The 23,320-nt window shown below is 41.6% G+C and overlaps 1 protein-coding gene and 1 long non-coding RNA gene across 2 annotated transcripts; both read right to left on the reverse strand.

Moving 5' to 3' along the window:
* Nucleotides 1–2,469: 2,469 nt before the first annotated feature.
* On the reverse strand, nucleotides 2,470–10,193 carry LOC106600702 (transmembrane protease serine 9). The gene is made up of 10 exons (XM_014192267.2): nucleotides 10,079–10,193; nucleotides 7,614–7,634; nucleotides 7,298–7,460; nucleotides 6,737–7,008; nucleotides 6,164–6,300; nucleotides 5,652–5,925; nucleotides 5,342–5,519; nucleotides 4,223–4,479; nucleotides 3,826–3,923; nucleotides 2,470–3,730 (listed from the first exon to the last, which is right to left on the reverse strand). The coding sequence occupies exons 1-10, from the start codon at nucleotides 10,134–10,136 to the stop codon at nucleotides 3,389–3,391; spliced, it is 1,800 nt and encodes a 599-aa protein (XP_014047742.1). The 5' UTR covers nucleotides 10,137–10,193; the 3' UTR covers nucleotides 2,470–3,388.
* Nucleotides 10,194–18,256: 8,063 nt separating this feature from the next.
* On the reverse strand, nucleotides 18,257–20,342 carry LOC106600732 (uncharacterized). The gene is made up of 5 exons (XR_001327889.2): nucleotides 19,954–20,342; nucleotides 19,226–19,344; nucleotides 18,906–19,013; nucleotides 18,404–18,521; nucleotides 18,257–18,300 (listed from the first exon to the last, which is right to left on the reverse strand). It is a non-coding gene; the product is annotated as an uncharacterized lncRNA (long non-coding RNA).
* Between the last annotated feature and the right edge of the window lie 2,978 nt (nucleotides 20,343–23,320).

Genomic DNA, 23,320 nt, shown 5'->3' on the forward strand with positions numbered 1-23,320 from the left:
TAAACTAAACAGACACTTAAACTAACACGTGACGCGTATCACATGTAGATGTTTTTAAGGCGTTCATGGTAAGATCATTTATAATAAACTTACAAGCAAACTGACAGGTGACGCGACGTGAACACTACGTCTACATGGCGTGTACGTGTCACGTGATGTGTACGCATCAGCAGTTTGACGCCTTATAAAAAAATATGTGAATTATAATTCTCTGCGGTGATTTATAACGCCATACGAAGACCTTAAGTGACTTTGTGATTGGTATCAGTAGCTTCACGAGTATTAATTATGACCTTTATCATCCCCCATATGTGCCACCGACGCTGCCCGCTCCCAAGGACTGTGGGCTGTCGTTCTCCGTTGCTGATGTGAGTAAGACGTGTTAACCATCGCAAGGCTGCCGGCCCAGACGGCATCCCTAGCCGTGCCCTCAGAGCATGCGCAGACCAGCTGGCTGGAGTGTTTACGGACATATTCAATCTCTCCCTATCCCAGTCTGCTGTCCCCAATTGCTTCAAGAAGTACACCATTGTTTCTCCACTCAAGAAAGCAAACTTAACTAAATTACTATCGCCCCGTAGCACTCACTTCTGTCATCATGAAGTGCTTTGAGAGGCTAGTTAAGGATCATACCACTCTACCTTACATGTGTGGTGGTTAATTTATTTACTATCAAATGAGGGGAGACAAGTTATTTTTAAACTAAATCTTTTGGGGTATTATCACCACAAAGACATCGTAAATCTTCTGTCAGTGTTAAATCTCCCAGAGGCCCACTTTCAGTTCACACAGACACAATAGAGTTATAAGAGCCCTCCATTGTGTTGCATAAAACAACCATTTGATGCAATACAAGTATTATAACATAATCTTGTAATTTCCACCATACATGACACCCTAGACCCACTTCAATTTGCTTACCGCCCCAATAGATCCACAGACGATGCCATCGCCAGTGCACTGCCCTATCCCATCTGGACAAGAGGAATACCTACAGTACCAGTCAAAAGTTTGGACACACCTACTCATTCCAGGGTTTTTCTTTATTTTTACTATTTTCTACATTGTAGAATAATAGTGAAGACATCAAAACTATGAAATAACGCATATGGAATCATGTAGTAACCAAAAAAGTGTTAAACAAATCAAAATATATTTTAGATACTTAAAAGTAGCAACCCTTTGCCTTGATGACAGCTTTGCATTCTCTCAACCAGCTTCATGAGGTAGTCAGCTGGAATGCCTTTCCAACAGTATTGAAGGAGTTCCCACTTGTTAGCTGCTTTTCCTTTACTCTGGGGTCCAACTCATCCCAAACCATCTCAATTGGGTTGAGGTGATTGCGGAGGCCAGGTCATCACTTTTTATTAATTTGTAAACATTTCGAAAAACAATTTCACTTTGGGGTATTGTGTGTAGGCCAGTGACACATCTAAATGTAATACATTTTAAATTCAGGCTGTAACACACCAAAATGTGTAAAAAGTCAAGGGGTATTGTTGTCTCTTGGTGTCTTTCCTATATATAACTGTTCTTTTTTTATTAGAATGTAATGCAATATCTTGTTGTTCTTGTCTATTACTGTTCTATACTTTGTCATGTGTTTGTATGTTTTATGTAGACCCCAGGAATAGTAGCTGCTGCATGTGTTGTAGCTAAGGGGGATAAACTCAACTAAACATATCACCTTTTCCACAGTGACGTTTATGAAATGCTGGCATTATACTAACTTGCAAGAATTACATTTGTAGATCCCAATCTTCTGTAGCCATGCACAAATGACAGTATTGCGCCAAACCTACCGAATTCATATGATTTCTAGAATGTTTTATTTATATGCCTCAACTTTTTACTGTATGTTTTACAATTTGTATTGTGTTAACTATTACCCACTAATTGGTAGCCACCGTCAATTATACCCACATTTATAACTGTCACTTTAGTTTGTTTCCTTATATTTTGCATCATTCCATTGTTAGTTCACCTTTCATCTGTCACATCCGTGTGTTTATTCCTGAGGATCACTAGAAATAGTGGATCATATTAAGCCGACGTATTACAGGTTGGGTAATACTTTGGGACATGTAGCCTATTTGAATCATTATGGAATGCAGACCATACTGTACGTCGCAGTTTAAACTTGGTGCACAGTTCATGACAATTGGACAGTTGTCATTACAATTCCATGATTAGTGTGGATAATTATGGTAGATTTATAGGACTCTGGTTGGAGGACTCCCAATTTTGTGATCCCCCACACAAAAATATTCCTGGAATTACAACCAGGATTTCTGGAAAACCATTTTGTAGTCTGTCTGAATTACATCAGCCAGGGTAGGAATTTTGGGAAAGTTTGTGGAATTTTGCAACCCTACAAGAAATGATATGAGAATAGTATTATAGGAAAATATGATACATTATCAATTTTGATTGTAGAAAAAAATATAAACAGTTGACTAGACAAAGGCACACAAAGCAAATATACATTTATTTACTCATTTGACTGTTTTACAGAAACTTTTTTTTTAATGGAATTGTGTTAATTCACCACTGACATTTAGGACTACTTCCTGCATAGAGCAGGTTCTTGAAGTAAAGCAAAATATCTTAGCTAAATGCTTTCAGAACATGAACATAAAAAAATTGTAATTTATCATTTACATTTCTGTACACAAAATAAAGTATTACCCTGCTTACATAGGGTAGAGATAATTGTTAAAACACACAATTATATTCAAAGCTTAGTTAGAAACATGATGAAACACAAAATATACCTTCCGACAGGCAGCATTTTGGATTCCATTCTTCAATTCATTTAGAACAAGTTTTGTTAAAACGATCATAACATTGTGATTTGTTAAGTATATAATAATCCATGACACATGTCCAGTAAAGTGCAGTATGACTATCTTATAGTTCAGTGCATGTTGGCTACTTGCCATTTTGGCTCACAGATACTGTAGAATAGACTACTATAATCTTTGGAGAAAGTCAAGTGTGCTACTACAGTCATATTCATCTGGATATTAATATGTAACACTGTTACACATGCCCAGACAGCTTTGAACAGAACATTTTGCATATTGCAACTTAAACAGTGCTGTGCTTGAGTCAACAAATATTGTCCAGAAAATGTTACTGATACAAAAAAAGCAAAAATATATATTACTGATTGGATTTGACATAGTAAAGAAAAACAAAGGGGAAATTGTAAACATTCATAATTCAAGTGACTGGAGATGAAGGCTCCCTGAATTCAACGTTGCAATCCTGGCTTTGACACTGCCAGTCACTGCCAGAAATTGATTAATTGCTAGAAAAATAGACTTTTGATTGGTTGGAAGTTACAGAAAGGGCTTGTCAATGGTTGCCATGGAGTTGCTTAGCGTCAATCCCAGCCCAACAGGAGGACAGAGGAGAGTGAGAAGAGGAGGACAAGGAAGAGAGAGAAGGAGGAGTGGGCCAGGGAAGCTGAGGGGGTCGTGGGAGTAATGGTTGTGGCGGGGAATAGTAAGGTTCCCAATGTGGAAGTCAGGAAGTCCTTAAAGTGGGAGGTTTTGGTGAAGACTTGGTTGGGGGAGGCGCGAGGACTCCGGCTCAATCGTGCTTTGCTAGTGCTGTTAGTGCTGGTGGTGTTGCTGCTTGTGGTGTTGCTGCTATCGACAGTCAACACAGCAGTCTGAAACCATGAGTTGCCCTGCTTACACATCAGAGGACCACCCACATCACCCTATGGGGAGAGAAGCAGAGAAAAACATGGGTTAATATGGTCATACTGTTATGTGCAAAATAGTAAGACAGATTTATAGATCAACTGTGCCGTACCTGCAGTAGTGTCACAGGTTCGGTGCAAATGTTTTCCGTAGACGAAACATTCACGCATTCCACCACAGAGGTCTGGAACTCCTGCAGGACTTGCTCAGCTGAGGACAAAGAGAGAGTTTATTACTTATCATACCAATACACACACACCCACCCACACTCCTAAGGTCGTATCTTTCCGGAAACAATCCCTAGCCAGCCCCTACCCTAGGCATGTGTGTACATCTGAGAGGCCTGGATAGGGTGTAAGCAATATGTTGAAATTCCCACCTATCCTATCAAAGGAAAGGTGGACCAACAGTACTTCCATTGCTTTTCCAATTCTTTCAGATCTATAGAGCTTGTTACTGAACAGGCACATTTCTAAGAAACACACAAAGACAGTTGTCCATCCACTCACCCCCACCCTGGCCAGTGCCCCAGCCAGCCACCCAGCACTTAGTCCCTGTGCTGAAGGTGCTGGTTCCCTGGTCCAAACAGATAGGCTGGATGTAGTTTGACAACTTGGGTTTGCTGGCCAGTCGGAGGATGGCCACGTTGTTGCCCGTCAAGTTGCTCATGGTGATGTTGATGACATTCAGGGTTACCTCGTTAGGGTTGGAGCCGTTTTGCTTCAGACGACCCAGGATCACGGTCCATTGAGAGGCATTGGGCTGGCTGGAGAGATGGAATGAGTTGTGTTTAGTGTTTAGAAATGCTTATGTACTGCCTATAAATGTGATATGTAGGGGTTATGTATGTGTTATGAAGAATGTGTTATTCCCTAGGTAGACACCTGTCATACAATATACTACTTTTTGGGCGACCGACCAAATTCGCATAGAAATTTCATTCCCGTCGAAAGCAAGTCTAAGAAGTGGTAGATACGTTGTATGTATGCTATTTCTATGGTTCCTGTTCTGAAGTTTTGCATCTTTTACTTTCAGTTTTTTACACCAGCTTCAAACAGCTGAATATACAATATTTTTGGTTATGGAAAATATATTTCACAGTGGTTTAGAATGTACAATGATTCTCTACACAATGACTGCTTGTTTTATCACATAAACTGAAGTTAGACAAATGGTGGTGCGATTTCGGCATAGTGCATCTAACTCTTTAGTATGAATGTTGTCATCATTTTGAATGCAATTATGATTGTAGCAAGTTGACATTTTCTTACTTAACATAAGTATGAATTAAATTCATATGTACTGCTTATGAATGTGACATGTATGGGTTATGTATACTGAACAAAAATATAAACCCAACATGTAAAGTGTTGTTCCCATGTCCCTAAAATGATTTTCACTAGCACAAGGACTGTATGGATTTCCTACATCGGACTAATTAACCTTGGTTAACCTTTTGCATGAGGGTTGAAAAGGAAAGTGTCACTAAATGTTAATGTAATGGCACCTTCAAAAATCTAAATGTAGGTTATATGACTAGATTTCCTTAGAATATGTCATGACTGACATTTTAATCCGGCACTTAACTACTTGCTCTCCCCTTTGAAATACAGGTAGAGTTAACTTACCTGGAGAAGCAGCTAGCGTCGCTCATGACAGAGTCCACCGCCACTAACGTGCCCCCGCAGACGTGTGCTCCGTTTTTCTGTAGGCTGGCTATCCAGGGCCACAAGCCTGCTGTCGCCAACGAGCTTCCCCCACCAATACGGGAGTTCAAAGAGGGGCTAGCGCTGCCACACACCACAGCTGCAGAGGGAGAGACAGATACAAGTTTGAGAGACAAATAAAAGGGAGTAATCCAGTAGTCAGATTTATCACAGAGGTAGAGATTCACATCAATGTTTAGTCATATGCACAAGATAGACTATAGGTACGTACGTGCGGGTGTGGTTGTAGGGGGGGGGGTGGTGATTCTGACTAATGGCAGAGCAGTGCAGGTGACACTGAGGTCAGAGTCAGTCCCATTGGATGAGAAGGTGATGAAGCCTGGTTGGGCACTGGTAATCTGGCTGTTGATCCAGGTCTGGTACTGGGAAACTCTGGCGTACACACCAGGGAAATTTGCCAGAGCACAGCTGTTGCCAAAACTTACAACGCCAGACTGGATCCAGCGAGTACCCTGTTTGCTCACAAGCGGACCTCCTGAGTCCCCCTATGCATAGACAGATTTACAGTGTCACTGGGATTGAATTGTCACAGGATTATGAAATATAATGGGTTGGTTTCCCAGATGAAGCCTAGTCTCAGACAAATAATTATTTTCAAATGGGGAATCTCTATTGAAAATTATTTTTAGTCTAGGATTAGGTATAACCTGTTTTCGGAGAATTGGCTCAATGTGTAATTGACTGACACTGTAATAAACAAATAGGACACCCAAGAGATTTTACCTGACAGGAATCCTTTCCTCCTGCTGATAGACCAGCACAGATCATGTTGTCAGTGATGGTGCCAACTCCATAATTACAGTTACACTGCCTGTTTCCCACTACAGGCACATCCACCTCCTGTAGGATCTGTGGTACAGCTGGGATGATAAACCGAAAATGTAGTCACCATCCACTTATCACAGGCATTGCTGATATTCTTCACTACGATAAGTAGCTCATACTAGACAATGTGAAGTTTGAAATGAAATCAGTTTGCTAATATGGGTGATTGTTAATGGGACAATTGATAGCTACAACAATAAAACTAGTATTAGTTTAAAGGCTAATCAAAAAAACTGGGGCACATGAATGTTAAACTTATCGTTCCATTTATCGTTATCGCATCAATTCAGGTAATTTATTGCGGTATACATTTTTGTCCATATCGCCCAGCTCTAGTCTGTGGTGAGGGCAGGGACACTGAGGAGACTTTCAACCCCATAAGAAAAAGGGCTTCCTCAACATACACAAGACCTCTCATAATTCTGATCCATTATCAGTAGTAGTTAAAACAAGCTATATCTGTGGACTCACATCCTTCACTGCTGAGGGTGCCCCAGCCTGTGACCCAGCTAGTAGTGCCAGCATAGAAGGAGCTGCCTTGTGCAGCTAGGCAGACTGGCCGGATGTAGTTGGTAAAAGTCACGGAGGAGGAGAGCTTCAACAGACACATGTCGTTGTCACTGGTACTACGGATGTAGTTGGGGTGGCAGATGATCTGAGTGACCGTAAGGCTCACTTCATTAGGGTTGGAGCCCTGCTGGTTCTGACGACCCAGGTAGACCAGCAAATTTGATGTACTGGTGCTGAGAAAATGAGAGTTTCAAGTTAGAATTGTATTAAATGTTTGAAGGGCCTGTAGCACCCACTTCAGCAATATTTGAATATTATCATTATTTACAAACTGCTTCCCTTAACTTCCCACATCTCATTTTGAAAACATGATGGGGAGGAAAGTCTGTTTACTGTCCCAAAAAAACATTGTGGTTTTATGTGATCACATGAAAATCTAAATCTATTATTATTATGACAGTTTGTAGAAATACTACAATACAGATTTGATTGAATTAAGTCGTTTATTTTATGGGTCCTCACCTGGGAAAGCAGTGAGCAGCAGTCAGCACCCACTCTTTGTTAATAAGGGATCCCCCACAAAAATGTCTGCCAGATTTCTGCAGACTGGCCTGCCATGGCCAACTCCCTGGACGAGCATCCTGACCCCCCACGATCCTAGTGTTGAGAGGAGAGATTCCACACACTAACAAAGACACAGATGGGCGAGGGATTACAAAATATAACACACAGGAAGTGAATAGATTAAAGCTCACTAGTTAGTCAGTGAATAGGAGCATGGTTAAGTCATTCAATTAGGAAAATAACAGACATTTGATTGAAAAAGGAGGGGACTTACCATCCAACTGAGAGTGAGACACTGAAAAACAGGAGAAGCAGAAAACAGTTGAACAGTTTGGTTTTGGCACACTGTGGGCAAACATGTAATTCATAACTCTTTTCACCCCATTGGTTTTATAGTAGAAACATACTGTCTGTCTGTCTGTCTGTCTGTCTGTCTGTCTGTTTCTGGTGTCCATACAGACTTTTCCTCTGAACAAACTATTTCATCTGTTTTCTTATTATGAGTCTGGATTGTTAAACCAAACGCCATCAATCAAAATGTCTTTCATCACTGTGTATGTTACCTAATACTGCTGTCCACTTAACATTGTCCAGAATGTAGTTAACACTAATTAGCACATTACCTATTGAAACAACCTAGGAGAATAGATTACTCTCAGAATTACTAAGATATTGTTATACTAATACTAATGTACTAATACTAGATAAATATATTTTGGGGACCAAAGCCTTATGAATAAGATAGAGGATGAGGAAATATATACTGCATCTTTAGAGGAGAGCTAAAGAAAAACAGGCTCATCAGGAAACAAAGAACAAAATAAAATGCACAATCATTCAAAGAAAGCAATGTGGTCACAACAAACAGTCATCATTGCTGTATGACTGTATGGGGATTTCCCATGAAAGAATACTTGGTCATGTTTTATAATTCATTCTAAGACTTGTCTAAACAGGATAGTTCACCCAATCACCATTCTCTTGCCTCCACTGTTGTTTTGAATCTTCTCTGTATGTGACAAATCAATGGTGTAAAGAGGCTTCCTCTCCTCATCTACGTTCCTTTATTTGAGCTAATCTAAAAGAACTGGACAGGAGAAATTAAGCCCACTGCTAAACGTCTGTCATAACACTTTCACCTCCTGTCTTTTCAGACCAGTGAAGCTAAAGGAGCACCCTACCTCTGGGTGCTCTATGGGCGTGACTGTCAGGTTGACTGGCTGGCTTCACATTCAGTCCCCACCCACTAACTTAAAATCAGGTAATGTTTTTTAATGAATGTATACAACATAGAGGTAAACAAACAAATCAGACTTATCTACAAACTGATTTTTGTTTCTACAAGTTCATTGCATTACATAATGAACATATAAAATATTCTATTCCATCCAACTGTTTTTTGTGACGACAAACACGACCAATGTTCATACACTTTAGAACATCAATTTCTTCCCTGTACTCTGCCCTTAAGACAAGTACAGACGAGCATTGCATTGGTGACTCAAGTTTCCATTAAGATGGAATATGTCATTATCAGCTGATGGCACAACATTTCCTTTACATGCTAATTGAACTAGTGTTAAAAAGCCATTCAATGGTCTTGCGCAACTCTCCAAACACTTCAGAAGGCAATCACACACACGCACACGCACACACACACACACACACCAGTGAAAGACTGATAGGCCTAATTAAGGTGCATCTTTTTCACGTCAGGTCCAGTGGCACAAACAGGGGCACCAAGTGTCAATCATTTTACAGGCGCGTTGATACTGGATTTACAGCTGTATTAGATCTAAGAACAAACCACAGTCACACAGGCCGCAGATGTGGTTCATGTTTCAATTTACAAATAGGTCTTTAGAATAGAGACGTCTCTTCTTGACAGTGCTTTAGATTTTTCTCTCAGGCTGTTCACAGATGCAAATTCTCATGCAAAATATAGTCCTGAAGGGGATTCGTCTGGCTGCCTAGTTTGTATTATGTTGTCCCCCATTTTCTCGTCAGGATGCTTCATATCCACACTGCTCGCTAACCCAGAAGTCACCCGCTCCAATATGTCTGGTTAACACTAGTTTACACAGCCAAAGTCATAAACCCTGCCTATTTCTACAATTTCAAACCTAACCTTAATCACACTGCTAACTTAAAGCCTAAATTAACCTTAAATTAATACCGATAGACAATTGTGGGAACCAATGTGTCGGAGGCAAACACGGTCAAAGAAAAACCCCAGCTGGCCTATACCCTCCCCTAGCCCGGATGACGCTGGGCCAATTGTGCACCGCCCTTGGGAGCTCCCGGTCACGGCCGGCTGTGACAACTTGGGCTAACACCCCCTTCACTTCCTTATGGCTTAGAAATTAGATGTATAAGTTCAACTGGTCCACAAACCCTAAAACACACTGACCCTTTTGCAGTGTAATTAAGTTATGTTGCCATGAGGCTCCACTTTAGACTGATAAATGTCTTTAAGGACACACGTTATACCTCGCTCACACAACATACATTCACGTCTTAGACAAATATTTGACAAATGTGAACCTTCTGCCTTAAATTAGGCACAGGACCTCCCTCAAGGCCCAAAACAGTGTAATCGGCTATGCCTGTATTCTATAAATAGTCAATACGGCCCATATAGCCCACCACCAATAAAATTCTAAACCTGACCAACTCATTGACTCCATTCACCAGTCAATAAAAGGAAAGCAGTGGAATAACAGGAATCTCGTCTCTTACCTTTTGAAAAGAGAGCAACTAGTAGAGTCACCAAACAGAGCACTTTGGAGACTTCCATCGTTTCAATGCCCGCCACTACAGCCTGTCCTGTTGAGTGTTCATACTTTTATACTCCACCCTGCCTTCACTCCTCCCCTTTATCTATCTTCCTCTCCCACACTGAAACCTGAGACATACATATACCCGGAAACACCTGTTCTCTCTCCTCCCACTCTCCTCTTTCTCTCTTCCCTGAAGCACATAGTGCGTAAAAATCACCTGGCCTTGGTTGCAAAACTCACTACCGAGTTGCAAACTGCCTCTAGAAGCAACATCAACACAAGAACTGTTCACAGCCAATGGACTCTGGAGCAGTGGAAACGTGTTCTCTGGAGTGAGGAGTCACGCTTCACTATCTGGGTTTGGCGGATGTCAGGAGAACGCTACCTGCCCCAATGCATAGTGCCAACTGTAAAGTTTGGTGGAGGAGGAAAAATGGTCTGGGGACGTTTTTCATGTTTCGGGCTGTGCCCATTAGTTCCAGTGGAGAGAAATCTTAACGCTACAGCATGCAATGACATTCTAGATGATTCTGTGCTTCCAACTTTGTTTAAGGATGGCTTTCCCGTTTTAGCATGACAATTCCCCCGTGCACAAAGCGAGGTCCATACAAAAATGGTTTGTCAAGATTGGTGTGGAAGAACAACTGGCCTGCACAGAGCCCTGACCTCAACCCCATCGAACTCCCTTGGGATGAATTGGAACGCCGACTGCGAGCCAGGCCTAATCGCCAAACATCAGTGCCCGACCCCACTAATGCTCTTGTGGCTGAATGGAAGCAAGTCCCCGCAGAAATGTTCCAACATCTAGTGGAAAGCCTGTCTGTCAGAGCAGCAAAGGGGGACCAACTCCATATTAATGCCCATGATTTTGGAATTAGATGTTTGACGAGCAGGAGTCCACATACACTGCACGACCAAAAGTATGTTGCCCAAAGAGTTGGCAGAATATTAGTAAAAAATAATTTCAGTTGTAATTTCTGCCAAAGGTGCTTCCACCAAGTATACAACTCTGGGATGTGAAGACATATGCAATTATCTTTGTTTTTACAACATTTCAACTTTTTCTTTCACTTTAAAAATGTGGAGCAGGCTGTGTAGATCTGTTAGGAAAAAAAGCTAATGTCATCCCTTTTTAGATTTAATTTTAAAGCAGCTGTCACGTCCTGACCATAGAAAGCTGTTATTTCCTATGGTAGAGTAGGTCAGGGTGTGACAGGGGTGTTTTCTAGTTTAGTTTTTCTATGTTGTCATGTTCTAGTTTTGTATTTCTATGTTGGGTTTTGTTTGGGATGATCTCCAATTAGAGGCAGTTGGTCATTGTTGTCTCTAATTGGAGATCATACTTAAGTAGGTGTTTTTCCCACCTGGGTTTGTGGGAGATTGTTTTTGAGTTAGTGTATGTTTCACCTCTGCGTCACGGTTTGTTGTTTTTTGTTCTTTAGTTTATGTGTATGTATTGCATAGTTTCACAGTGAAAATAAAATGTGGAATGACACACACGCTGCACTTTGGTCCGCTCCTTCCTATGACCACTGTGACAGCAGCAAAATGTGACAGCTGTGCAAAGCACTCTATTGACAGAAGACTTGTGATAGGATGAAACCTGAAGGAGGAAAAAGCACCTGGCCCTGCAGCATTCCTGTCTGTCTTGTGACTGAGCCATATAAACACATTGTTTTTATTTGACCCTCTTTGTTTCCTTCTCAAATTACTTGCTGACAAATGTATTTAAAGATTCCCCTACCAGTAGAACTAGCTTTTGTTCCGAGAACTAGGCGTGTTGGTATTATTTGAGTTTGAGACAGCCACCATTCTACACATATGAAGTGTACTGTACATGTCACAATACCAGCATTGGGGATGTTTTATTCAGGGAATTAATTGGAAATTCAATTGACGAATTGACAATATTATCATTGGAAATAATAGGCAATTCACTGATTTCGGAATAGTGATTTAATATGGTGAGTGAACTGATTTGAGATGGGCCTCATCCTTGTGTCACAAATCCAGCCAACCTGAATATGTTGTGTTCTCACCCATCCCTTTTTATGCCCGTCAACCCTTCAACCCCCCCCACACTGCTGCTACTCTCTGTTATTATCTATGCATAGTCACTTTAATAACTACCTATGTGTACATATTATCTCAACTAACCGGTGCCCCCGCACATTGACCCACTCTATATAGCCTCGCTATTGTTGTTTTACTGCTACTCTTTAATTATTTGTTACTTTCATTTCTTGTTTTTTAGGTATTTTTCTTAAAACTGCATTGTTGGCTAAGGGCTTGTAAGCATTTCACTGTAAGGTCTACACCTGTTGTATTTGGCACATGTGACAAATAAAATTTGATTTCATTACAGTAATATGACATCTGCATGTAAAACATTTACATTTGAAATTGCTGTCATTTAATCAGATGTGGGGTGTGAAGACATAAGCAATCACCTTCGTTTTTTAATTTTATATTAATAAAAAAGAAATCTAATGTAATCCCTTTTAGGATTTCATTTTAAGGCAGCAAAATGTTACAACTGTGCAAGGCACTGTATTGATGGACGACATTACCTAAAGGTTGTGATGGGATGAAACCTGAAGGAGGAAACAGCACCTGGCCCTGCAGCATTCCTGTTTGTCCATTATGTTCTCCAGAGACTGATCCACAAACACATATTGTTTGTCTTTGACCCTCTTTATTTCCCTCTCAAAGTACTTGCTGACAAATGTAAACATACATGTATCGGTACTTAGTGTTTGTTCTGAGCACTAGGTGTGACTTAATATTATTTGAGTTTGAGACAGCCACCCTTCTACACATACGAAGTGTACTGTACATGTCACAATACCATAGGCAATTCGCTGATTTAGAAATAGTGATTTATTATGGTGAGTGAACTGAATTGAGATGGGCCTCATCCTTGTGTCACACTTCCAGCCAACCTGAATATGTTACGGTCTCACCCATCCCCTTTAAATCCCTTAACAAATCATGAAGTGAAGGAGATGAACAGAAGTCCACTATTCCTTTCCTGAGGTGAAGTGTTAAAACGCACGCTACCATGCTTTCCTTTCGTGTTGCAGTTAGACCCAAAATGTACATTGTAGAAAAAAATTCTGATAACTCCCACACACACACAATTTTTACCTCTGCACATTTACTATCAATGTTTAGGTCAGAGACCTTTTCGAAGAAGTGTCTTTATTTTTTCCTTATTCCTCTGTCACACCAGTATTTATAGCCCAACCCCTAATTTCCTCTGCTACAAAAATATAAACGCAGCATTCAACAATTTCAAAGATTTTACTGAGTTACAGTTCATACCTGTATAAGGAAATCAGTCAATTGAAATACATTCATTAGGCCCTAATCTATGGATGTCACATGACTGGGAACACAGATATGCATCTGTTGGTCATAGATACCTTAAAATAAAGGTAGGGGGAGGATCAGAAAACCTGTCAGTATCTGGTGTGACCATTATTTGCCTCATGCATCACATCACATCTCCTTTGCATTGAGTTGATCAGGCTGTTGATTGTGGCCTGTGGAATGTTGTCCCATTCCTCTTCGACCGCTATGCGAAGTTGCTGGATTTGGCAGGAACTGGAACACGCTGTCGTACACATCGATCCAGAGCATCCCAAACGTGCTCAATGGGTGACATGTCTGATGAGTATACAGGCCATGGAAGAACTGGGACATTTTCAGCTTCCAGGAATTGTGTACAGACCCTTGTGACATGGGGGCCATGCATGATCATGCTGAAACTTGAGGTGATGGTGGCGGATGAATGGCCTCAATGGGCCTCAGAACCTCATCATGGTACCTCTGTGCATTCAATCTGCCATCAATAAAATGCTATTATGTTTGTTGTCCGTAGCTTGTCCGTAGCTTAAGCCCCCCCCCTCCTCCCCTCAGATGATCCCGCAAGTGAAGAAGTCGGATGTGGAGGTCCTGGGCTGGCATGGTTACACGTGGTTTGCGGTTGTGAGGCCGATTGCATGTACTGCCAAATTCTCTAAAATGACGTCGGAGGCGGCTTACGGTAGATAAATTAACATGACATTTTCTGGCAACAGCTCTGGTGGACATTCCTGACGTCAGCATGCCAATTGCACGCTCCCTCCAAAATTGAGACATCTTTAGCATTGTGTTGTGTGACAAAACTGCACATTTTAAAATGGCCTTTTATTGTCCCCCTGCACAAGGTGCACCTGTGTAATGATCATGTCTGGTGGATGGATTATCTTGATATAGGAGAAATGTTCACTAACACGGATGTAAACAAATTTGTGCACAACATTTGTTAGAAATAAGCTTTTTGTGCATATGACACATTTCTGGGATATTTTACTTCAGCTCATGAAACATGGGAACAACACTTTACATGTTGCTTTTATATTTTTGTTAAGTGTAATATAAAAATGCAAATAAAGTTGCTAGCGATATCCTTTGAAGAATCACCATGAAGCACTTTTAAATGACAGTAGGCGGTTCCACCACCACCACCAACCAAGGTACACAATGTCTGACCAAGGTACACAAAGTATATGGGGGCCTTTCACCAAACATGATTTATTAACCATAATTCATCTTTTAACTCCAACGGTCCTGTGGCCTTTATGCCGGAGTCAAACTCCTTCATGTTCCTATGCTAGTGTATTTGTCTATTCTGCTTCCTGTGGCTTCATCAAGTCATAATGGCCAACTTCCAGAGTAATGTTCTCATCAGCGCTCAAAACCACTTGGTTAAATGAATCAAGTACATCCAGTACTGTATATTCACACGAAAGCCGTGACAATGTAAGGAATGCAAACCTTTCTTTGCCTTGGTGAACTGGCCCTATGTGTTTATCTACCCATGCCTCTAATAATCCTCCATACGTACACGCCAGGGGACACGGAAATAAACACAAATACACAGGATAAGAATACTACAGCTCATTATGGCCTGAAAGTGCAAACTCATCCTAGCATTTGAAGGACTGAGTTGGGCCACAGACAGTTGATGCAATCGACATAATGGAATGTGTGTTAACAAACATTTAATCAGAAATGATTCACAGCCTTTCCAACACCCCCCAAATGTCCATGTAAAACTGCACGGATATAGTTTTGTCCACATCAACTTGTCCAAAATGTTTTTTATATGTCAGTTTCTCTTGTTTACAACACACTGTTGCAATACACACGTATAATACTCATTCCACTATGCATCCCATTGTCATGGGTGATCTTAGTATATCCAGGCTGTAACAATGGAGAGATGGATAAGACAGTTTTGGTGATGTGTGTGCCATTCAGTGTCATTCAGGTCGCAGATGATTACAATGATTATGATACTGCACTTATAATCATGATTCAGCCACTCAAATATTTGCATCATTTTATACGTTTGCTCATTTCTGATAGCAAGTTTTGAGTTGGTGGGAAACGTGTCCCATTTCCTCAATTGTGGTTAACAAACAAGTTAGGTATTCAAAGATCAACTGTGAAGAGTGGACACACCTGTGTAGGCCAGAGAGCCCTTTATTCCTAATAGAAGGCTCTGGCGTAAGCTATTGCAGCAACATCGTCAAAAATCAAACAACACATACTTGTGTGTGTTTACACAGTTTCACAATTAACCAAGGTTAATAATTCAACATCAACGTGAGTGGTAGCTTCTTCTCCCTGTAGTGTTTTAGCTCCAGCCCAGGTGATATGATGAGACAGTCAGTATTACCATAGACATATTTGAGTGGTGTAAGATCTTGTGTATCAACTTACAACACAAAGTTTGAAATAGTCCCTTCATCATTGTGCTGAGGTATTGTTCGATGCCTGAACCTCCACTCAAATCTAAAGCAAAACGTTTGGTTTTATAAATACTTTAATTTTAAAAGCAAAACATTAAGATTCCAAAACAACTCAAAAGACAGCAACAAATGTAAAGAGCTCTTGAAGAACAAATAAAACCAAGTTAACCAAACTTTGGAGGTAGTGGGGAATATGGGGAGTGTGCAAGAGAGTGTGTGTGTGTGTAGGAGTCACATCTGTCAAAACAGTCAAGAAACATGGTCAAAGTAACAACTTGTAACGCTGTATAAAAGGAGGGTTTGGGAGGGAGTTGGGCGGTGGGTCCTAGAGGAAAGTAGGAGAGGTGGTGTGGAGAGGAGGAGCAGGATGGAGAACTAGTCCCAGCTTGGAGTGGCATTGGTCTAGTAGGGCCTGTCTCTGCGGTCCTGTCTGTGTTCACCCCTACAACAGAAAGACATTTGTCACGTTGTTAAAGGGGTTTAAAAAGTAACCAAGGGACACCCCACCACCGTTTGGGTAAAAATCAAAGATGGGGCTGGAGAAATGTAATCACTCAAATTCACAGACAACGCTATGGCTACAAGGACCGACCTATAATATCAACATTCTATTTTTAACCATGTTTTGTGGCTATACCGTGCTAGTTTACAATTACATTGTTTTTATTTCTTTACTTAACCTTTATTTAAGCAGGAGAAGTCCCATTGAGACCAAGGTCTCTTTTGCAAGGCGGACCCTGCATTACAAAGCAGCAAGCAATACAAATGACAATAAGGAGTTTGTGACACAATTACATCAATCAAGGGTGGGAGTACAGGAAACAAAAATTAAGACCTAGTTGAGGGAAATTCTTTACTATCAAGTACAAGGGAGGAGTGAAAACCCGCAGACACTCCGCGCTCCGTGGAAAGAGTTTGACACGTGCACTAGTGTGTCCAATTGTAGGGTATTCTGAAATGTGGCGTGTGAGATGGGTAAAAACAATGGAGTGGTATGTACTTGAGTGCTAGTCTGGTATTTGTATAGGTTTGTTTATGTGTGTATGGACCAGAGTGTTTGTATACAAATACATAAAGTATGTGGACACCTGCTTGTCGAAAATCTCATTCCAAAATCATGGGTATTAATATGGAGTTGGTCCCCCTTTACTGCTATAACAGCCTCCACTATTCTGGGGAAGGCTTTTCACTTAATGTTGGAAAATTGCTGTGGGGGACTTGCTTTCATTCAGCCACAAGAGCAGTCAGGTTGGGCACTGATGTTGGGCGATTATGCCAGGCTCGCAGTCGGCGTTCCAATTCATCCCATCCGGCGGATGCCAGGAGAACGCTACCTGCCTTAATGTATAGCGCCAACTGTAAAGTGAACGGCTGCTCGGCCATGGAAACCCATTTCATGAAGCTCCCGACAAACAGTTATTGGCCTGACGTTGCTTCCAGAGGTAGTTTGGAACTCGGTAGCGAGTGTTACAAACGAGGACAGATTATTTTTACGCGCTTCAGCACTTGGCGGTCCCGTTCTGTGAGCTTGTGTGGCCGTTGCTGCTCCTACACGTTTCCACTTCACAATAACAGCACTTACAGTTGACCGGGCAGCTCTAGCAGGGCAGAAATTTGACGAACTGACTTGTTGGAAAGGTGGCATCCTATGACGGTGCCACGTTGAAAGTCACTGAGCTCTTCATTAAGGGCATTCTACTGCCAATGTTGATCTGTGGAGATTGCATTGCTGTGTGCTCGATCTTATACACCTGTCAGAAACGGGTGTGGCAGAAATAGACAACTCCACTCATTTGAAAGGGTATCCACATACTTTTGAATATATAGTGTATATTAATAAGTCATAGCGTGGGAGTACAGGAGGGAGACACAGAGAGGGACAGAAAAAAAGGGTGAAAATGTCATTAAACCTAGTTAACACAGAGCTACGGGCTACATCCAGTTTAACTGTGCCCTCAGGCACTAGGCTAACATGGCCTGCTATAAAAGGCAGGCTACACCTCATCCATTACTCTTTGTTAGCACATAATCAAATAATTATCTGTACACAGACTTTCGATAACCATTAAGCTGCTCCCTTTGTGTGAGCGTGTATCAGTCGAGTTAGCAACAAAGCTGCCCCTGAGCAGTAGTCAGCCACTGAGCTAAAAAGGCTAAAACACAAGGTTAAAATGCTGGCCTAAAGGCTAAAATGCTGGCCTAAAGGCTAAAACGCTAGACTAGAGACTAAAACGTTAGGCTGAAGTCTAAAAGCCAGTGCAGAACGTTGGTTTCAGCCTGACCATCCATAGGAGACATGCCACCTCCAGCCCCCTCTGGTTTGGAGGACTTGCACTGGTTACACTCATTCCTCCACGAAAAGTTCAGGTTCCCACACACCCTGAAAGGAAAGAGACAGAGAATCTCAGACACACACCATCATAACTAGCAGCTCACTCCCATCCTCGTCCCCAAAATATACACACTCCTCAGCCCTGACTTACGGGTTGGAACACTTCCAGCCTCCAGCTCTCTGCTGTCCTCCATTGCCACGGCCACCATTGTCGCCAGAGAAACCACCACCACTTCTACCACCTCCAAACCAGCCACGACCCATCGGCCCTACAGAGACAGAGGGTACAGGGGGTTAGAAAATACAGGACAGGCACTATAATACTTAGCTCTCGAGAACCTAAGGGGGTTATACCCAACCCTTGAATTCTCAAATTAAGTTACGGACCACAGCTGGGTCAATGAACAACAATCCCGCCACTCTGTTTTAACATTTAGAAACGTTATTAATCCTCGCTAGCGATTGTGAAGAGCAAGCAGATTTGCTGGAACAGTTCCCAATTTAGGAAATTAATTGTGAAATTCTAATTAATGAATTGTGAAATTCTAATGAATGAATAGGAAAATCCTCAATCCATATCCTACGTGGACTGAAATGAAGTGGAATTGACCCAACCCTATAATGACCTACTCCACCACCAAACTCTGCCTCACCTCCTCGTCCATCTCTTATGCCGCTACCGCCGCCACCCCGGCCTACACCGAAGTCCGCCCTGTGGGTCGCAAAGGACACCTCGATGGGGTTCCCTTTGAAGTCCTTCCCTGCAACGGAGAAAACAATAAAATATTATATAATATTTACAAAACACAAATATGAAGGGAAACAAGTGAAAATCAGTGACTATACCTATTCTCTTCGGTGACTAAAAGAGTAAACAAACCCATAAGAAAAATAAAACAATCAGAGACTACGCTTAAAGTTTCACTCATCTATTTTTTTTAAACAGCAGTTTCTCCACAGGTAATCCCCTCACCATCAAACCAGTCGATGGCAGCTTTGGCAGTCAAAGGACACGGTGGCCTCGACCTTCAGCTTCCCTGTCTCTCTGTCTGTATACAAGTTGATCATGGGCAGACCAGTCTTCTTATTGATCTGACAGATGGAGAAAAAGGGAGGGATGGAGAGTGTGACAGAGAGAAAGTGGGAGAGGGTGAGAGAGAGTGAGATGGGGGGATTGAGGGAGAGAACAAGTACAAAACGAGAGATGGATTGACAAAAAAAAGCTACATTAAGATACAGAAGGAAAATGCATTAATGTAAGCATTGCATAGGTAAATACAATGGCCTACCACTCAAAACATAGCATGTTAGTAATCTACAGCAAAGCCTCAGGAAAAGATGCCACTCATGCACCAAAGTCAGGGCAGTGATGGGTGTGTCAGGTATAATTCAATGGAGGGAGGTGTTAAGGGAGTTCAATCAATACATGAATAAATAGGTAGGCAGGCCGTGCACCTGATTGCAGATCAGAAACATCCTGTAATGAAAACATAAACATAAGCAGCAGAAACAGGAAGTGAAACCATGGCAGCTGCTTTTGCAGCCATATCAGCCATAGCATTCTCTTTAGAGACAGGGTCAGATGCATTAGTGTAAGCTTGACACTTGCAGACAGAAATGTATGTAGGCTTCCAACAGGTTCCAACAAGAGAATGGCTTCCAACAGGTTTGCAATCAGTTTAGAATGTGAAATCATCTTACCAGATGAAGTAAGGAACCCACGATGCTGCCACAATGATCCAAAATCATGCACCAACCAAAACGCATATCTGCTAACAGTATAAATGGTAACAGTTTTATCCTTAGCTAGAATAGTCAGTGCGCCCTAGTCAGTGCAAACAATTCTGCAGCCTGAGCTGACAGATAAGACGGCAGATTTGCACTCTCTAAAGTATCTACAGCAGTAGTGACTGCGTAGGCCACCAATGCCCTGTGGTGACTTTTGGGGGTTGAGCCATCAACAAACAGCTCCAGGTCAGCATTCAGTAAAGGCACATCAGAGCGTGTGGTTCCCCATCATCGTAAGTTAGCAAAAGAGTAGCAGGGTTAAGAACAGTACAACGTTTAAGAGTCACATGAGACGTTGCCAACAACACATTCTGATAATGCAGGAGCCATGCTGGACTGAGATGGGTGGTTCGTGCCGTGAAATAAGAGCATGGACAGCATGAGGAAGTTGAATGGTTAATGAGCATATTGCAACAATGTTAGCACAAGCTAACACTGCTTCTGTAGCAGCCGCTACAGCCCTGAGGCAACATACCAACCCTCTTATCACACTGTAAAGTCTTTTAGAATAGTAAGCAACAAGCTGTTGCTTCCCACCATTGTCCTGAGTGAGGACAGATGCATTGAAACCATTTTTCTCGCAAACAAACAGATTAAATGGTTTAGACTGATCTGGCAATCCCAAACAAGGAGAAGAGGTACGCAACTGTTTCAATTTGTCCAGTGCCTGCAGTCCTTCTGGTGTCCACTTTATCTTATCATTCATCGCCATCTTGTGGCCGTGAATGAGATCAGAGAGTGGCTGAGTGACTACAGCATAATCAGGTAGCCAGGCTCTGCAATAGCCTGCCATTCCTGTGTGTCATCATGTGCTGTTTTGTAACTGGTTGTGGTATCGAGTATGGATGGGTATCATTAAGATTTTAACGGTATTACTACTCTTACCGGTACTACTTTAACGGTATTCTTATCGGTTCTTTTTGTTATTTTTTACAACAACAAAAAATGAAACATGTTAAGAACAGAATTACCATTTATTTTCTAAAATGTAAAATAAACAATTATTTACAGCAAAAGAAACAGCAATGTTTTGAACAAATCACTATTATAGACTCTAATGTTGTGATGATGGAAATGTAAAACAAACGACCTTCTCTTTGATGGTTGCCACAAACATATCTTCATGCTTCACAGTGAAGTGCTCTTCCAGTTTTTGGAGGATGGGTATGATCTGTCCACAGGGGGCATTCTTTTCACATGACACACACAGTGTGGATGTATAGAGGATTCTCATGAGCTGGACAAACTCCTCAGCCTTACGGAAGTCCTCGTCCTTCAGACGGTCCAGGTTGTCCTTGGTCATTGCTTTTCACAGTCGTGGTCCAAGGCTGCTGCTTGGATCGCTGGATACTGCTCCATGAACCTCTCTATCATTAGATAGAGCGAGTTCCATCTGGCCTTGACATCAAGGATGAGTGAATGTTGCGGAAGACCTGAAACAACAACAAAAAAGAACATACATTTAATTACCGCACACTTCAATATTGAATTAAATTGTTAAATGTGGAAATTTCAAAATAATACTATAATAGATTGAACTGGCATCTTGCCAAGGAACTACTGCTTTGGACATCGAGGATCTCTTGAACCACATGACCACTGCTTGGATTTGGATTTTTCCATTTATCAATGGAAGTCATTTTGTAGATTTTCTGCACTGCCAGATTCAATGTGTGCGCAAAGCATCCTATTTTTAGAATGTGTAGACCTCTTGATGGCAACATCCATATTGCCAGCATTATCAACAGTCACAGCTATAATCTTGCTCGGCTCTATCTAAAACTCTTCCAGAATGTCTGAGATCTCCTCTGCCACTACTTCGCCAGTTTGAGATTTGTGCACTGCCCTGGTGTGGAGGACCTTCTGTTTTACATGGCCCTGGCTTGTGTAGTGCACTGTAGCAGTGAGATAGTGGTCCTGACAGAGGTTGGTCCACCCGTCTGATGTGATGGCCAGCTTTGGCACGTCCTTCAGATCAGTGATCACATTGGCTTTTTCTACACCACACCAGGTAGGAACTAATGTGTAACTGAGGTAACTCCTGGTGGGAGGGGTATATTTGGGGTTGAGTGACTTGCTCATCGACCTACAGTATAAAAAAAGGTTTTCGGGGGTGTTGAATTATCATTATTGAATTATTGTGTTGTTGTGTGTATTGTATTGTGGAGTGATGGGACTAACATACAACCCTTTTATACTACTATATCCTAAAAATTAATACAACTCAATATATACTGACAGATTGTTACCTTAAGCCCTTGGACTCCACTGTTTCAAAGGGGTGTAGGCCTCTCACTATGAACTTGGTCACGGCTAGGTGGCACTCATTCACAACAAAAAAAGTAGCAAAATCTTTAAATGGGTGATTGAATTTATGAAGGCACCCATAGCTACTTCATGAACCCTTGTTCGCATAATTTAGTTAACTCCGTGTGTGGGCTCTAGGTTGCTAGCATACAGTTGAAGTTGGAAGTTTACATACACTTAGGTTGGTGTCATTAAAACTCGTTTTTCAACCACTCCAAAAAGTTATTGTTAACAAACTATAGTTTTGGCAAGTCGGTTAGGACATCTACTGTGTGCATGACACATACATTTTTCCAACAATTGTTTACAGACAGATTATTTAACTTATAATTCACTGTATCACAATTCCAGTGGGTCAGAAGTTTACATACACTAAGTAGACTGTGCCATTAAACAGCTTGGAGAATTCCCGAAAATTATGTCATGGCTTGAGAAGCTTCTGATAGGCTAATTGACATCATTTGAGTCAATTGGAGGTGTACCTGTTGATGTATATTAAGGCCTACCTTCAAACTCATTGCCTCTTTGCTTGACATCATGGGAAAATCAAAAGAAATCAGCCAAGACCTCAGGAAAAAAATTGTAGACCTCCACAAGTCTGGTTCATCCTTGGGAGCAATTTCCAAACGCCTGAAGGTACCACGTTCATCTGTACAAACAATAGTACGCAAGTATAAACACCATGGGAGCACGAAGGCGTCATACCGCTCAGGAAGGAGACGCGTTCTGTCTCCTAGAGATGAATGTACTTTGAGGCGAAAAGTGCAAATCAATCCCAGAACAACAGCAAAGGACCTTGTGAAGATGCTGGAGGAAACAGGTACAAAAGTATCTATATCCACAGTAAAACGAGTCCTATGTCGACATAACCTGAAAGGCCGCTCAGCAAGGAAGAAGCCACTGCTCCAAAACCTCCATAAAAAAGCCAGACCATGGTTTGCAACTGCACATGGGGACAAATATCGTACTTTTT

This window comes from Salmo salar, chromosome ssa03 (genome assembly GCF_905237065.1).
Source record: "Salmo salar chromosome ssa03, Ssal_v3.1, whole genome shotgun sequence".
Classification (NCBI taxonomy): Eukaryota; Metazoa; Chordata; class Actinopteri; order Salmoniformes; family Salmonidae; genus Salmo; species Salmo salar.

Coding starts and splice junctions, on each gene's coding strand:
- LOC106600702 (XM_014192267.2), bottom strand. CDS start 10,136: ATGGAAGTCTCCAAAGTGCTCTGTTTGGTGACTCTACTAGTTGCTCTC. Junction 7,461..7,613: donor GTCTCACTCTCAGTTGGATG/GTAAGTCCCCTC, acceptor TGTCTTTGTTAG/TGTGTGGAATCTCTCCTCTC. Junction 3,924..4,222: donor GGGCACTGGCCAGGGTGGGG/GTGAGTGGATGG, acceptor CTTTGTCCTCAG/CTGAGCAAGTCCTGCAGGAG.